General features: G+C 41.3%; 2 protein-coding genes and 1 long non-coding RNA gene across 3 annotated transcripts in view; 2 read left to right on the top strand and 1 right to left on the bottom strand.

Annotated features, from left to right (window-relative positions):
• LOC138003832 (uncharacterized) overlaps nt 1–7976 on the top strand; it is a 21592-nt gene extending 13616 nt beyond the window's left edge. Inside the window, exons 6-10 of the mRNA XM_068850100.1 lie at nt 378–460; nt 1824–2064; nt 3367–3496; nt 4803–4848; nt 5959–7976. Of these exons, the coding sequence (XP_068706201.1) occupies nt 378–460; nt 1824–2064; nt 3367–3496; nt 4803–4848; nt 5959–6042 (584 nt within the window). The 3' untranslated portion in view covers nt 6043–7976. The remainder of the gene's footprint in view (nt 1–377; nt 461–1823; nt 2065–3366; nt 3497–4802; nt 4849–5958) is intronic.
• Nucleotides 5958–17500, bottom strand: part of LOC138003882 (uncharacterized) — a 19433-nt gene continuing 7890 nt past the window's right edge. Inside the window, exon 3 of the long non-coding RNA XR_011123691.1 lies at nt 5958–6387. This is a non-coding gene — a long non-coding RNA (uncharacterized lncRNA). The remainder of the gene's footprint in view (nt 6388–17500) is intronic.
• On the top strand, nt 11934–16269 carry LOC138003823 (uncharacterized). The gene is made up of 2 exons (XM_068850088.1): nt 11934–12418; nt 13482–16269. The coding sequence occupies exon 2, from the start codon at nt 13497–13499 to the stop codon at nt 15684–15686; it is 2190 nt and encodes a 729-aa protein (XP_068706189.1). The 5' UTR covers nt 11934–12418; nt 13482–13496; the 3' UTR covers nt 15687–16269.

Genomic DNA, 17500 nt, shown 5'->3' with positions numbered 1-17500 from the left:
CTTGGCAGGAATAAGGAGAAGCTTGGTTTTAATCTTGCCAAATAGTGCTTCATGAAACAAATCGGAACACTTTTTCAAGGTTATATGAAAGTTGCTCTATCTACGTCTTGGTCTAGGGTTTATGCAAAGCCCTTAAATCTAGGTGTAGGGTTTATGGAAGAAAGATGAAAGAGAAGAAGAAAAAGATATGACACAAACCAGCAACACCTATAACATCAACAAATGGCAGCAACAAATGGAAAATGTCATGGCTCTTGTTGAGGATTTGATTATTTTTTTATTTACCATATTGATCTTAGACTAATTAACTCTATCACATAATGTTGCATTTACTTAATAATCTATCCTTTCCGTGTGTGGTTCTTTTTCTTGTTCAGCACCAAGTCAAGCCCCACAAATCACAAACTGCAGTAAGTGGAGTAATTACAGCAGCATCTCTTGGCTAACAGTCACCTGGGAGGTGAGTTCTTAAAAATTCTTTTTTTTTTTTCATGACTATGTAGCTGAAGAAAATCTGTCAACATCTCCTATGTCTTTTGTCTTGGCTTAAATGCAGTGTCCGGCTAAGAAATATTTCATTTTCCCTGACATCTTACCCAAGGAGGGGCTGGGGAAATGAGCAATAATGATTATTATTTCAGCTAGCCTTGGTAGAGGATACAGCAGGGGCATAGCCAGGATTTTTCAAATGGGGGGTCACACTGTGTCAAACAGAGGGTACTCGCCAGATTATAGAGTTTTTGCCACCTAAATATTGTAGGTTGTTTGCTTAAAAAAGGCTTGCAAAGGGGGAGTCACAGGCACCCCAGGACCCTCCTGTAGCTATGCCCCAGTGTGTACAGTATTTCCATTCTAGGGTAAAGAAAGCCGAAGAGCTTCAGTCGACTCTCAGCCATTTTTGTTCATTCGGCATTGCTGTCAAATTATGTAGTCTATAGATTGTTTTCACTTTCACACAACAAAAAAATAAAATTGAAACCATTACATGAAGTAAACCAAGAACTTGGAATCTTGTAGGAAACACACTATTGTCTTATAAATCACCTCACCAATTCTCAGGTTTGTGCGGTACATCGTTTCTGAGTTATTTGTCGCAGCTGCCAGCTACTATGCTGGTGCACCACAGTTGCGATTTAGATTTTAGCATTTAAGTGCCAATAAGCCCATAATTCTTTGTAAACTTTGAATTTTAAACCAATCGTTTCTTACATCAAGTGAAGCTATGATCCTCGCAGTTATGAACGCAATTTTTGCAATTGCATAGAGAAGTCTGAAAAATTCAGGACCCCAACGGGGTTTGAACCCGTCAGTTACATTGTAGATATTCTGGTATGTCATGCTCATATTTTCTGAGGTAGTAAATTATGAAATGTGCTTTGAAGATTTATTATACATTCAGAAGGAAGTTTCTCAGCTCAGTTATTTGAGAATGATTAGCTTCCCATGCTGAAGACACCAAAATTTAAACAAAGATGATGTTAACTTCTGGTCTTGTCAGCACTCTCGCATGGCTTGTGAGCAACTCTGATTTTCACACAAGTCAACTTAAGTCACTTTATTTCAACTTCATATGCCTATTTAATACTCAGCGATAATAAGTATGACAAGGTTCCATTAATTAATCATGATTAATAATAAATAATAAATTAATAAATAATAATTATTATTAATTATAGAAGAACCAACAACAAAGAAGTTAGTTTCAATTAGTAATACAAACTCAGGGTTTAAAATGGGAGTGGCACGAAGTGATGTCATCTCGTGTGTGTTTTAATTTACAAAAGGTTTTGTATAAAACATTTTTATTATTGTTCATTCAACAGGCTCCACCATCCAAGAGTTTAAATGGTCCCTTAAAGAACATTATTCTCAACTCTTATTGCCAAACACGAACACAGTCACTTGAAGAGGCACACAATGTTACCATCAGCAATTGGACAGTTCACAGTGTGACCATTCCAACTCAGCAGCTATCTGCCAAATGTCATGTGACGATGGCGATCTGTAATGGACCAGAATTCTGCAGCGCTACCAGTAATGCTTGTGTTGTGGACAGCATTGAAGGTATCAAATCTTACAAATAATGCTTAAATTTACATAATTATTTCAAGTATCTGACTGGGCGTTTTCCAATCTGTCACCATTGTTGGATGTAACCCGCTTGTCCTTTTTAATGTTCAAGGAGTCCAAATTTATCATCTATTTTCTTCTTTCTTCGTGCTTTTGAAATATTTAAATGACCACTGACTGCCCATTGGGGCTTTTCAGGGTGCAATACACCTTATTCCAAAATGGCCGCCATTTAAATATTCTTTTGTTTTTATTCAAATTAGCTCTTGATGCCTCGTTCTTAAGCTTAAAATTCAAAAGAATATTTTATCTCGAACGACGCAACAAGGGCCAATTTGTATGCGCATAAATCAGTGGCCATTTTGGAATAAGGTGTATGAAACACAAAAAAAAAAACAGTATCGAACAACAACAACAAGTGTTAGGATTCATCCCGACTGGCCAAAGGCAAACCAGTTGGCTATTTACAGTTGAACCAGGGACTACCAGGATCAACTTCATCGAGTGGTCAGAGCGGGTCTAACCACTGGGCCGCACTGTCTCCATTTCATTACTTTTTAATTATTGCAGTATCCTTTGTCGTCTACTGTAGTTATTTTGATGTCTTTTGTTTAGTAACACATAGCAAACGGCACAGAGCGCCTGTGTTCCAGTTTATTGTAATAGCACAAATCTGGGCATACTCACTGAGATGTAGAAGTCCATCCTACAACAAGTTGCAAAAATAGTGGAGACACTTCACTTTCTTGGGGCGTTATTAATTTACCTATTTTCTCTCACACTGCAGCCCTCCCCCTCCCCCCCCCCCCCTTCCTTATCAGTGTTGCTAGCAAGACAAAAAAATGATGGAAACTTGAACAGTCAACATTGAAATGGGGAGAGGGGAAAGAAAGTGGGAAAGGTTTATATTCTAGATACGGCGGGTATTGGAAGCTAGAAAAGGTGTTTTTTAATGAAACTGTCTCAACAATTTTGCACCTTGTTGTAGCTTGGGCTTCATGTTATGCATCGCATTTTCCTCCCCAGAACATTTTCTATGGTAAGCAACCCCGAAACAACATAGCATATGGTTCTCACATTTTTTGCATTCAGACCTTGGGTACACCTTTTGTTTCAGTGGGATTCGCATTGATCGATGCTTAAACCAACTTTGTGTCATTCGTTCAGTCCTTGTTTTTTGTTTTTTTTTTTTTTCATCTCATCAACTGCATCTCATCAAGTCCTGGCAGACTCGTCTCCTGTGGTTATCCCTTTTAATATCTTTTTGTTCCTCTCTTGTCCTCCATGCGCGTCTAGGTAGTAAGCCTGTGGCACCAAACAAAGAAACTTCAAATCACACTCTTTGGATTGTGATTAGTAGTTTCGTGGTCGGAGTACTTGCTGCTGGCCTTGCTCTGTTTGTCACCATTTTGCTGTGCATAAGGAGGTGAGTGACCACCGACCGTGCGGGGACTTGGAGCTGGAGCCCCGACTGGACCCGCCCTTGGGTTTTAGTGTACATGTAACTGAGAAGAACATGGTAACTTTGTAATGGTTAGACTTTCACATCTTCCCTTTTACAGACCAGGGCCCGGTTGTTCGAAAGCCGATTCGCTTAATCCAGGATTAGCATAAACTTTTGTTTCACGTTTTTGGAAGTTTCTTTTGCTTATTTTTTGCTTTTCAAGACTGACTTCTTCTAATTTAAAGTTGAACAGCATTTGGGAGTAGAGAAATAAACTCCTTGGTCAATTCTTAATCTGGGATTAGCGTAAATCGGCTTTTTTGAACAACCGGGCCAGAACCCCAATGTCACGTGATCTGTGATCTGTGGTCAAATAATCATGTTGATCGAGGTTAATGAAGAAAAACACATTCAGCTAATGCTCCTTTAGTTCTTAGTTGGAAGAATACCTTACTTCGCTTCCATGCCGGTGGGTGTGGGGTTAACTTTAGCATTAAGAAGGACGACGGCATCATCAAAGAAAATGCCACTTCATTATACAAATTAGCTCTGTCCTCAGGTCTTAGCGATTCATCTCGCTCTCGTGGAACACTGGGAACAAAATATGGAATCACACAATTGGCTTATGTTAAGTTAGATTCACCACCGTGTGGTAGCGTTCTCAACAAAATCTTGAATATAGTTACTATGTGTTGTGCTTATGCACAGCACTTCAAAGAAATGCTCTAAAACGTAAAACGCATGTGCAATCCAATTTGCTTTATTTTGGCAATCTTGCTTGCTTTCGTCATTATGCTTGAATCCCATAACAACACGAGGATTACTAAACTTTAGCCATTTTGTCTCCCAACGGCTCTTTGGAGATGAACATTACCTTCGAGTTAAGCAGTCAGAGTGCTTAAAAGATCTCATTCTTGTGTGATATATATTGAGGGGAAAAAATGTCAGTCTGACCTCAGTCTTTGGCATTTTTGTGACATGGCCTTTTGGATCTTTAGTCCTTAATTAATTGATGCTATTTCATCTAAACTAAGGGTGCGTTCGATTGACCGTATGCCGGAATAGGAATACGTGGAATATAAGTTAGAAATCCTTCGTTTTTACGGAGATTCACATTAAAATTGTCAAACATCTGCTAAATGCTATTTTAAACCTATTCTTATTATCCTTGCTACTTCGAAAAGCGCCAAACATACCGTTTTAATCATCACTCCTCGTATTCTTATTCCGGAATAGGGTCAATCGAACGCGCCCTAATTATTTTCGTTTTCATTCGTTTTGTCAACAGACGACGAAATAATAGGGATACACGACCATCTTTGGCAACTGTTTTGGTAAGATACGAAACCTGTCATTTTGTGCCGTTTGCTACATGTAGTGGTGGCGAACCTGGTGCTGAAAGTACTGATTTTAAAGGTGACGATTGTGAAGACTGCGTTGTCCACGACGGCGGCGATGATGATTGAGGTATTATAATATGTGATCTGCTAATCGCCCTTTCTCGCTGTCGGAGACTGAGTTACTAAGGGCGCAGCTCAACGAGGTCGGGCCGAAGGAGCTGTGCTGCCGGCTAGGCGCTCGGCCCCTGAACACGACCCATGTATGACCTCGGAGCACAGCACCACAGCCTGATGGAATAGGACGGGAGTCGATTTTGAGGAGGGAGGAGTACCCGGAGAAAAACCCTCGGAGTCAGATTGAGATCGACTGAAACTCAACCCACATACGACCCGAGGCCAGAGTTGAACCTGGGTCACAGAGGTGGGAGGCACGGTTGATGACCACTAAACCACCCTGACTCCCCCTAGGGGGGAGCTTATTATAGGGGGGAGCCTCCTATTAGGGAGCTTACTCAAGGACGCGGACGATGGCTACAAGAACGTCGCAAATCGATGAGCTCAATGAACAAAAACAAAGACCCTACAAGTGCGTTTTACATTTTGATACATTTCTTTGCCGTCCTTGTCCTGACAACGACTTGAATTGGCCACATTTGAAGTTGTGAAAAGGACGTGAGAACCTGACAAAACATTTTTAATTTTCTTCCCAAACAACAACACCGTTCATGCTAATCATAGTTTATTCCCGTAATGTTGATACACGGTGTCTATTCCCAACGAGTTGGGCTTATGATGAAATTACTGCAATAACAGGTAATAATATTTTTAGACGAAGTTCTCTTGGGCGTCGTCGTAGTCCTTGCGTAAGTTCCCGATTGATGACGACGACGACGACGACGGTGATGATGATGATGATGATGGGGATGATGATGAGGATGTCCAATGATAGTGATGGTGATGGTGATGTTGGTGATATTGTCATGAAGTATAAAGCGTTTTCACGTGACGTCACGGCGGCGGCCATGTTGATGTACCCAACTAATCCTCCGGGAATTGAGCTGATCACGTGAGTGAAAACACTACTTCTTCTTTTTACTTTTACAGGAAGAAGTGTCTTCTCCATCTAATCTTTACGACGAGATTGACGAGCAGCCATTGAGCAACAGTTACGATGTAATTGGTACTTAGATGATGAGGAGTTGCGTCGTGATAACCATCTTGAAAGATTAAACAGGCAGGAAAGCGGGTTCAGGCACGACAGCGATGCCCATGGGAAAAATGTCAAAAGGTCTCCGACAGCCTCCGAGTACAAAAGTGAACCACTCCCGACTCATGCCGACAGGTTGCGAGTACAAAAGCAAAGCATCCCGACAACATTCGACTGCATGGGCAAACCGCTTGGACGGCATTTGGTCACAAGGTCGCATAAACCAAGCACTGGACAGCTTTCGGCTCCGATGAAAGCACCCGAACAGCTATCGTTAACAGTGGGACAAGCGAACCAATTTGGCAGCTTGCGAGTAGTGTAGCAACCTAAAATGAGCAAAAGCGCTGAAAGTTACTTTTGGGTTAAAGTTTACTAGGCCTCTCCGTTGAAGTTCCAACTGCGAAGCAGTTGCCATCGAGACGTTTGTTTACCAGGAGATCGAAAGACTGTTAAACGAAAAAGTACAGGAACCGTTTCAGATTTAGACGCGGTACCCGTTAATTGCTTAAACGCGCACGCGCGTAGTGGTTTGGTGCATGGGATGAGCTGAAAGACGCTTGTGGCTGCCTTTGAAACACCCTTCTTCTGAGGTGCTTGAAATCAATTTAAAAAATCATTCATGCTCTTACTTTTTTTTTTTTTTTTCAAGAACCCTAGTGAATTGTAGGGTTATCCATCCGCAATCAAAGCCCATCCTGAAAATGTTGATAATCAGCTTAGGGGCAAGATTACCGGTGATGTAGAAAAAAAAAAACAATTGTTACTTCTGCTGTTTCTTCAGTTTTCATTGTGTCATGGAGAGTTGACGGGGGATTCGTCTTTCAGATAACAGAAGAGTGTTATTAGTTGTGTTGGCCCTTTTGAAACAGGTCATAGTTAATGAGATAAAAAATTGGTTTTAAATAATATTAGCAATGCCTACACGTACATGCAGTCTATGGTCTCGAGAATTTAAGGGCCATGATTTGTATCATAATAGAGTCAAATTTCAAAAAAACTGTTCTGTGTACCAAGTCGCTGCTGTGACATCAAGTGAAAACCATCTATAAGAAAGGATCAAACATTGCGCGAGTTGAACCTTGTAGTGTCTTTTCCACCGACTGCATGAGAACTTACGAGGTGTCGAGTAAGGGTTGGTTTATCAAGTCTCAGAAGGTGGCCTTTATTAAGACGGCGAAGACGTAAAATTGCCTTTGAGATCATCCGTTTTGTCGGCGTCAGTTGTGTTTTTATTATGGGTGAGTTCGATTGACCGTATTCTTGAATGCAAATACGGAATAGAAGTTAGAAATCCTTCGTTTTTACGGAGATTCACATTGAAATAATGTCAAACACTTGCTGAAATGCTATTTTAAACATATCTTTATTGTCCTTGTTGCTTCAACAATCACTAAATAATCACTCAATGTATTCTTGTTCCGGAATTGGGTAAATCGAACTCACCCTATGATACGTACAGGCAGTTCATATAATTTTATTTTTCAGGGTGGGGGATGGGTGGGTGGCTGCTGGAGTTTCATCACTGCGATGGCGACCGAAAATTAGTAAAAATATGTAAGGTTGTCAGCGATGTATTATTTTCGTGACCAAAACAAAATTATTGCCGGTTTCGATATTTATGCATCTGTCTTGTCTTTGCAGCCATACTAGTAATATATTAAAAGACCTAGAAAGAGAAATTGGATATCTCGTCTACTCTCAATGTTTACAAAACGCCAAAGCGTTCTGCCGTGTGTTGACATAAGGTTTATCGAACTGTAGAATTAGCCAATTAACGTTGAGTGATAGTCATTTGCATATCACTACTTTTTGCTTCTGTTTTTGTCGCTCGTTGTGAATGAATTAGTGAACTGCCGAGCACACTTTGAAGGCATCACCGAAAGCTGCCTAAATAAATGTCATATCGCGGACGGTATACAGAAAATTATCTTTTAGTCACGGGTAGCTCTTATTTCAACTGCAAAACAAACCGCAATACCCTAAAAAAGCGCTGACTGGTTTTTTTCCCGCTGATTTACCATGCGTGACTTTGTCCACGCGTACGAAACTCCAAATGACGCAATGCATAGTTTAAGCACTCGTAACTAACACTCGGCTGTCATTAATACACAACTCGGTTGAAGGTGTTCGTTGAGCATTCCTAACTGTTTCGGAGTTTATTATCACAGCCAAGGTAGGGAAAAACTTAACAGTTGAAATCATTATTTGACGGTTGATTTGATTTCGAACCTTTATCGTCTCAGAACAAGTTTCAAACGTGAAGTTGGGAAATTTCAGTGAGTGGAAGTGTGGCTTTGAAAGTCAGCACTTCAATTTTGCGTGGAGTGGTGGTTGATGAAAGCCAAGGCTGTAAGGAAATCGAACGAAATATCGAGTTAATCCGCCACATGGAAAAAAAAACGTTGAACAGTTCTAACCGCTCCCATCCGAAAGTCACGTTAGATTTCGTGTGAAATGACACCGAGGAATAAAAAATTGCAAAATGGACCTCTACGTGTCCCTAATTTTACAGATGACGCCATCAATGTGTAAATTTATGTTAAACAGTTGCGGATATTCCAACATATGCAACTGCGTGTGCGGTTGTTATCTTGGCATCTACATTGTTAAGTTAACAAATAATTCGCATGTTTTCCATTTCTATTGCCGTGAGTGGATGGAATCGAAATTCAGTATTTTCACCTGAAAACTGTAATGCAGAACAAACAGAGATAACGGAACGCGCTGCAAATTGTGTACGATATATTTCTACTTTGTTGTGAACACAGGAGGAAAAAACATACAGTGGCTTTTCTAATCTCTCAAGGCTTAACATTTTCAACATAACTGGCACGTTTTCACATTAAAGAAGTTTTCGCGTGTTTTAAATTTTTCTGAAATGATTGATGTGTTTATGCATTTTATGCCAAACGGCACTTTGTGGTTTCTAGACGGCTTGCTGGATTATCTTGTCTGCATTGTTTGATTAATTTGTTGAACCTTGCGCTAATCCTATCAAGATATACATTGACAAAACGTGTATTAAAGGCGTTGTGGCTTTTGACCCAGCCATGAATAGCTGAAAAACAAAGTTTCTGGTGACACTGTCCATTTTGACGCGTACTTTATACAGGTGTGGACGCACTATCAGTTGCTACCAAAATGTCACGGTGCTGATTCTTAATTCGGACTTCCTTTTGCAGCTTCTCAAATTGAGTTGCTCAACTAATGGCGCGTTCGATTGACCTTATTCATAACTCCGGAAAAAGAATACGTGGAGTGATGATTAAAACGGTATGTTTGGCGCGTTTCGAAGCAGCAAGGATAATAAAAATTTGTTTAAAATAGCATTTTAGCAGATCTTGAACAGTTTTAATATGAATTCCCACAAAAACGAAGGATCTCTAACTTCTATTCCATGTATGCCTATTCTGGAATACGGTCAATCCAACGTGCCCTAAGTGCAATGAGCAGTTTCCAACTTTCATTTCAACTGTATTCCGCTGTTCAAATTTATTAAACTTCATATATTTTAAAAGATATATTACAGTTTTGTAACCAGGAGGCTCATTTCTGGATGATGAACATTTTTTTCCCTCCTGTGACAAAAATTTGCAAGAGGATGGGAAAATTATGAAATTTTACGTTTTCGAATCTGGACAGTTGTTTTCTTGTCTTTTGAACTCTTGGATTATTAACAGCGATAACTGTGAGCTAAAGCGATACTATTTGATGTATACGAGTTTAATGAACCTTCTTTCTTCCTAAAAAATAGCAGCAATTCCGTGTCTTTATTGGTAAATGCTAAAAAGGATAGATGAGAAGGACATTGGACATCTCGTGACAATTACACGATTTAGATAGATTACAAGGTCACACGGTGCAACGTATTTAGGTCTGAGCACCCATTTTGAATAGTGTTGATCAACTGTTTAAGTCTAAGCGCCCATTCCTAATACCGCTGATCTGCAGTGTTTAAATCTGAGCACCGGTTAGCTTTCAATATTGGTTAGGGTTTATCTATTTAAATATTATGAAAATTCACCTTTGGTAGTGGCCGTGGCTTGCTTCGATGGTCTAGTGGTTATCAATGATTATTGAGTTTGGACAATGTGCGAGCCAGCGAGGCATGCGAGACATGACTGTGAGCCATGGCTGCGAGCCATGCGAGCGAAGATGGTGAGTCAACATGCGAATAACAGTTTATCAGCGTTATTTGAAATGAGTGCTTGGACTTAAATGCGAAATTTGCATGGCTCGCAGATTGTCCAGCCCCATGATTCTTCAGGCGCTTATGGTCCAGCTTTAACCTCTCGTCCTCCGTGTGGTGCAAACTTCTTAGAACTTCACAACTTTCCTTTTCAAGTTAAATTGACGACAAAATTTTTAAATATAGAGTTGACTTCATGTAAGTGAAATGAAGGAGGAAACGGCCTTTTCGTCTATCCCAACTAATGCTCGCCGTCTTTATTTCTTACACCAACAGCTGATTTTCACATCTTTGTCAAATTACCGACCTCATAGTGTTTTGCGAATAAATTAGTCCAGTTAAGGGGTGCTTTTCCATTCCACTGAGACTTCCTAGTAAGGTTCCGGTACGATAGGAATGCGAAAAACTATCCTGAGTTGCAGGCATTTCCGTCGGGGAAAAAAGATTATTAATCATCGAAAATCTTTTTCAGCCCCACGGAAACGCTTTCTCTAAACAACCTGGGGAAAATTCGGAAATTAGAGTTCTCACCAAGTTGAGAGTTTTTCTCATTTCAAAAATTCGAGATACACCAGCATTTGGAAACCACTACATTCAACTTCGCTCTTTGACAAGTTTCTCGGACATAACGGTTACTCATCGTTTTGTCAATTTGGGTAGCAACCCTCTTGCAAATGGTAGCTAGCTGTGATCTTTAACTGATTCACGAGAAATAGGACTATCTGGGGAAGATCGAAGTTACGCTGCTCGCAAGTCCCTCATTCTCCAGCTATAGAGCTACAGCTTCCATTATGAAGCCTCCATTAAGCACCTGAGATTTAAAAACCACAAACTGGTTTGTACGGGCGAGTGGAAAATGCTTAAAAAATAAAGCGGCGTTCATTACGCCAGCTGATGACATTGATGGATCAGCCGTCCATTTTCACAAACCCGCCAGAAGAGGGCTAGGCGGTTGAAGCAAATAGATCTCCTTGATTGGGTATCAAAGTGGTTTAATAGCAACCTCGACTGAAACAACAAAAATTTTCAATACACAGTAATTAAGAGTTCTGTTCGGTGGGGAATCCACCAAGAGGGTGGTTGTCTCTTGTTTAATTTGGCAACGCAGTACATTGAATTCACAAGCACAATCGTGAAAGATCTAACACCTGTGGTATGACCGAGTTTTTTTATGCTTTTCAATTGCGCCATTAATCAACCGCCAGAACCACATTAAAGGCTACTTTGGGCTTCGTGGTAACTTGCCATGTGGCACGCTTCCCATTCACTGATAAAATCAACATGCCCACTTTGTGCAAAAATAAAACCATGTCGGATTAAATGCATGGCTGGAAATGAAACAGCGCTGGAATGTATCAGTAGGAAAATGAAAATAACCTCAAGCAGCGTTTTGGCGAAAATATGGAAAAAATGCAAGTTTTTGACTCCTGGAGTGTGATAAAATTTCATCGAAACGAAAATGACTATGAAAATAAACCGATGAGTTCTTTCTTAAATGAAAGTACTTTTGACCCAAGAGTGTAAGGGAGTCGTTAATGAGCTTAATTAAGCACGCAACGTTTTCCAGCTACGCATGCACGAAAACCGGAAATTAGCTGTTGTCCTTTTTAACTTACCTTTATATAGCTAAGTGTCTTTCCTCTGCTAGAGACGATTAGCTTAAATATCTGGGAGAGAGTAATGTCCGGGCATTATAGGCCTTAGTCACGCAACGGCCACAGTCCAGAGAGATTGAAATCTTTTGATTTGCGCATCGAAATTAAACTCGTTCCCAAACATTTCAACTCGAGGCTCGGGGTACGAAATCTATTGTCTATGGCCCATATGTCCTCCGCGCCAATAAGGCCCATAACTGTTCGCCGTTCCGGTCTCCGTCCGTGGCTCTAGAACGTCGCGTCCTTAAGATCCGTATTAGCCACACTGGGAGACCGTTCATGTTGTGTCACATAGACTAAAACTGTTACATAGATTATTTCCGTTGGCATTTGCAGAGGCATTGTTCAGTTAGAGTTAATAAAACCGAGATAAGTCCATGCATGCATGATTTCCCATCCTGATGCAGTTGCACGCTGTTTTAAGGTCTCTCGAGAATTCATTTTTCGCGAAAAGAAAACCGATGTAACTCCATCAACAATAAACACAAGGAATTTTTTTGCCGTCCACGCCAGGTAGTGTATTTAATATTCTCAAACTCATTAATAATTCATAAGCCAAAACAAAAGAAATCACTACCGTGAAGGAAGTTTTGATATGTGGTCTTAATTAGCATAAAATTTGGCCAACTTTGATCCCAAATATCTCTTAAAATACTGATTCCTTTGAGAAGCAATATCAAACACTCGAAAGAGTGTTTCATCAGATATCCAACCACCTCGAAATCGGTTAAAAAACTCGGCCTTCGGCCTCGTTTTTCAACTCGCTTCTCGGTGTTTTGATATCCGATGAAACACTCCTTCTCGTGTTTGATATATTACATAATAATAATGATAGTCGGGGATTTTTGCATGGCCTTTAAATCCGATAAGATCTCAAGTTTCATCATCAATTTTGATATTATATCGCCCAGAGATACATAGTGTGATCATCATATGTTTGCGATGGATGTTCAAAAGCGCTGTTTTCTGTGCTATTGTGATCGAGATTTGATTTGGAGAAGCCTTTTTAAGACCATGTTTTTTTCTTGTGCAAGTTCAGCTTATTTTGAGCTGATGTGTGTTGCTTAGTTGCAAGAGCGCAGAACATAGGGAAAATCGCCGTGTTTAGGCCCATTTCCACATCGAAGGTCTTCGTCCCAACGGTTGGTGCATGGCGCTAATCTGTATAATTTCGATGCTAACTCGAGAATAATCGGAAAAATTCCGATTGCTGCTAACATATTAAAGTCGAACCGATGACCTTCCGATTTCTAGCTCGGGTGCCCTATCACACTGAGCTTTGGGAGACTCATGGAAGACAACTTAATTCCAAAAATACATTTATTCATTTTTCGATATTGACTCGGGGATACTCGGAGAAAAGTCGGATCGGAGAGCCCCTGAAAGGATCGGAAGTGAATCCATCACCCTCCGATTAATGCGTGGAATGTTTTATCGCTGAGCCACAGGGGAAGAGTGGAGGTCGACATCGGAAAAAAAGCCTGTTTATTAATTTCACCAAATTAGCTGATTCACATTAACATGTACATTGTAAGTGTTAAATCTCACATTGTGTCTTGTGCCTTGTACTTTGCAGGAAGAAGTTTTGGAAATGACATTGCGCCAAAAAACTCATTTGAATTTTATCCAGGAAGCCAAGACCGAGATCGAGTTTCTTGCCTTGGTTAATGAATATCCCGCTCTTTATGGTGGTCCGATCTTGAAAAATGCCATTCGAAGGTACGAACTGTTCTGGCTTCCTCTTGCGGCTAAACAAGGGGCCGATAGCGTTCTCCTTGCGGCTCCACTAGACATCGCATGGGTTTGGCACTTGCATATGTTGGCTCCTCATGATTACGAGCAGGATTGTTTGAGTCTAGTATCTCGAGTGGTCGATCACAAACCCATGATTAGAAATCAAAGAGAACAAGGTCTTCAAAATGCAAGGGATGTTTGGGAAGATGCTTATCCCAGGGAAAGATTTGAAGTCGACTTGAACAGAATTGCAGAGATGCCTTTGCCATACCGTTCCAAACTGGGTTACGACCTCGAGGAGGCTTCTTATTATCAATCTAAATTCTGCTACCAAGTCTCGTTACCTCATTTCACCGACAATAAGTTTCTTACGCGCGCCATTGAAAGATATCAACATCATCTGAAGCTCAAAGGTCAACACCCACACGTTCCTGTGGTCTCCTGCGTCGATGTCGACCTGATATGGTTTTCTCATCTGCAACATCCTCTAAATTACAAGAAAGTCACAACTGACTTGTTTGGAATGATGCCGGACAACGACAACCATGGAGCAATTCGAAGCCTTGAATCCACTGTAGAAAACATGGAGAAAGGAACAAGATCCTTGTGGTCGGCAGTGGGGCTTCAGTTTGATCCACCCGGGACGCAGTATCGAGGGGATCCTCCTCACCACGGAATAGCAAAGGCCAAAGGCTTTTATTCCTCAATGGGACGCCTTCAATATGCAATGAACATCTTGCGAGTTGAGGTCGTAAATGCTGATGTCACCAAGGACTTCTATGTGCGAATCTACAATCCAGATGGCGATTTGATTGTGGAAAAAGGCATGAAAGGCGGAACAAACTTAGATTTGGCCAGCGAGTGTGTTCTTGACAACGAAAAGCGTCATACGATTACAGTAACTCTGCATCAGAAGATACGGTATGGAGAAAGGGTGATTGGATCTTCCCAGACCAGCCTGCTTTCGTACATTGAAGCATGTCCATACGGTGAATCAGCCACAGGCCTCCCATGGGTTATCGACATCCCTTTCATGGCTGCGAGGAGCGTGGTGAGGCTGGCAGCACATTTAAAGCCCCCAGTCATTGAAGGTTATCGTTTCAAAGTTCAGCCAGACCTATATTTCGGAAAAGTTGACCATCCCTCGTTGGTGCTTAGTTTTCCTCAGTCGATGCTGTCTGCGGTTGATTTTGCAAAGACGTACCTTCCTTGCGAGTCTGCCACTCATACATTGCTGGACTGCAGAGGTCGTGAGACATTCAAGTGTCGGGTAGTGCATTCCACTGCAGCCAATCTTTCAGCAGTGGAGATCATCAGCATGGAAGGCATTGTAGTAGCTTCCGCACACACGATCAAACCAAACACTCTTCCAGACAAAGGATCAGTCGAGGACCACAAAAGATGCGTGTATCTCAATCATGCGGATGGTGAGAGAGCCATGGTCATCCGAAGTCGAGAGGACTGGGGTGTGTGCATTGGAAAGTGGCACAGGGGAAAAATGTTCAATCGCGCTGGAGGGCAAGTGGAAATCGCTTTGTTCAAGTTGAGTGGCGATAGACGGTGGTGCGAAGTCCGCAAATTCAAAGGAGGATTGTATCTGATCAGACTGGAATCAGAGGTGTTTGTCTATGTAGATCTTAAAAGAGGACTTTTTGTCATTTCACCATCAGCACACGATATTCCAGAAATCATTGCGTTAGCTTGCTCTGTGTCCATCCTATACTTGCTTTGTAAGCCATACACGCCAACGCCTGCCAATGAATCTTCGCCGTCTTTTCACAAGAAGGCCAAGAGCGATCAGGTGACCCCAATGCTTCTTGCTGCTGGATACAAAAGTGCCACAGTTCCAACCAATGTTTACCTTCAGCGAAACAGTATGGGTTCTGTGGAGACAACTTCATCGTTTGATGGTGCTAGTAACTATGATCTTGATTCGGAGTCAGGCCCTGAATGGATAAGAGAACTATCCGCGAAGAAACCGGAAGCATTGCTGTGGTATCTTATGAGCGGCGTTCGCTATGAACTTCCAATCAAAAAAGAATCGTAGACAACTTCTAGTTATTGTCCCAGGCCTTCTGTCTAAATTGGCCGAATTGGGGGCATTTTCTAGGTTAATTCCTTTGATCTAATGGCCAGCTGCCTTTTTCTTAGAAGACAAAATGTGGTTAATTTATGTTGTCCTGTAAGACTGTTCGAAAAAAATCACGTGTTGAACTGACTTAATGACGCTGCAGTGCTGTACATGTGACATTGTCTTTGGATTTTTGAACGGGCGGAAATTTGAACGTATTTACATACACATGTAAATGTATATAATGTAGATAATTTGGTCAACGACTGTCAGAAATATTTAACTCCTACTTTGTGCCCTCAAAAGGACCTTAGAAGCAGTTCAAGTTTTTTGTATACATTTACGACGCCAGTTCTAGATTAGCTTGCAAGCAGGCACTTCCGTTGGAAATGAAGCGCGGTCGAAATATAGGGGCTTGGTCCAAGGCCCTATATTTCAACCGCGTGCCGTTTTCAACGGAAGAGCCTTAAAAGTGTTCTTGCTTGTTGTAGAAACTTTTCTGTAACGTTTACTCGTGTAAGACGGTTAAATCTCGTAATAAGTAAAAATCTGTTAAGTATCCTTGAATTTAAAGATTCAAACAATCACTCGTTTAATTTACATCCCTTGTTGCCAGACATTCTTTGTGCTTACTGGCTAACGCACTTTAGTATCATCCAACTAGTGGACTAATGCAAATGTTGCATTTTGATTGGCTACGCTACTAGAAGACGTTTAGTAATAGTCCTCAAGTAGCAAAAAGCGTGACGCTTTCTTTCGTTTTATTCCCAAATAGATATTTCTTCAACTTGTATTTGATAGCTTTGTTATTGCCTTTTATGTTCGTCTAGTTGGGTGATACTAAAACAATTAGACCCTTCGCCCTCAAGGGCCACGGGTCAATAGCCCATTCGGCTTCGCCTCACGGGCTATTGACCCGTAGCTCTTGCGGGCTACGGGTCTATTTGTTAAATGTCAACGGGTGAGTACGTCCGTAGGTACAAGTAAGTAAGTAAGACCACGTCAAGTAAGAAATCACGAACCGCGATGTCAGATCGACGGCCTACCGAAGCGGGTCGAGGTTTTCTCGAATCCCTTTTTGTTATCAAAAAAAGTTATTTTGGCCTCAAATTTTAATGACGTAGTTAGGACTAACCAGTCAGGTGTTTTCCGAAAATGTCCGCGCATCATTACCTCAGGCTAAATTTTAGATGGTGGTAATTTTACATGGCCACGCGTGGTGGATGTGTTCTCTCTCTCCTCATAGACTGCGAGCAGTCCCTTTTTTCTGAGGAAGTCGTGTTTTGTCACGCAAACAAATCAAATGACCGAGGGAGGCTTGGGAAGAGAACACTTCTCATCCCAAGCCTTCCTCGGTCATTTGATTTGTTTGCGTGACAAAACACGACTTCCTCAGAAAAGGGGGCAGCTCGACTGATTCATAGGGGTTTGCATGTCCTCTCTGAGATAGGGGACATTTTTTCTTGTGTTACTGTTGTCTGGTGCGGAAGTGACATTTTTTGGAGTGACTCCTTAGCCTACTCTCGAGAGGGAAAACCCCTGATACCCAGCGCTTCAAGATTAAATAGTACCCCGTCTTTCACCTTGGACACTTCTCGGTCGGGAGTCATGAAAATTTTTGCGCGAGAAAGGCAATCCTCGTTTTTTTCTCCGTTTAGCGTCATCCAACCGACCCAAATTTTATGGCATTTTCAAAACTGAAAAAAAAATTAACGACGTGGTTAAACCATTTTTATGTCGCATAAGAATTTCGGTGGTTGATTCTTTTTCGCATGTTGTCTTAGTTTTAC

Source organism: Montipora foliosa, chromosome 1 (assembly GCF_036669935.1).
Source record: "Montipora foliosa isolate CH-2021 chromosome 1, ASM3666993v2, whole genome shotgun sequence".
Taxonomy (NCBI): domain Eukaryota; kingdom Metazoa; phylum Cnidaria; class Anthozoa; order Scleractinia; family Acroporidae; genus Montipora; species Montipora foliosa.
This window is presented reverse-complemented; position numbering and strand designations above follow the sequence as displayed.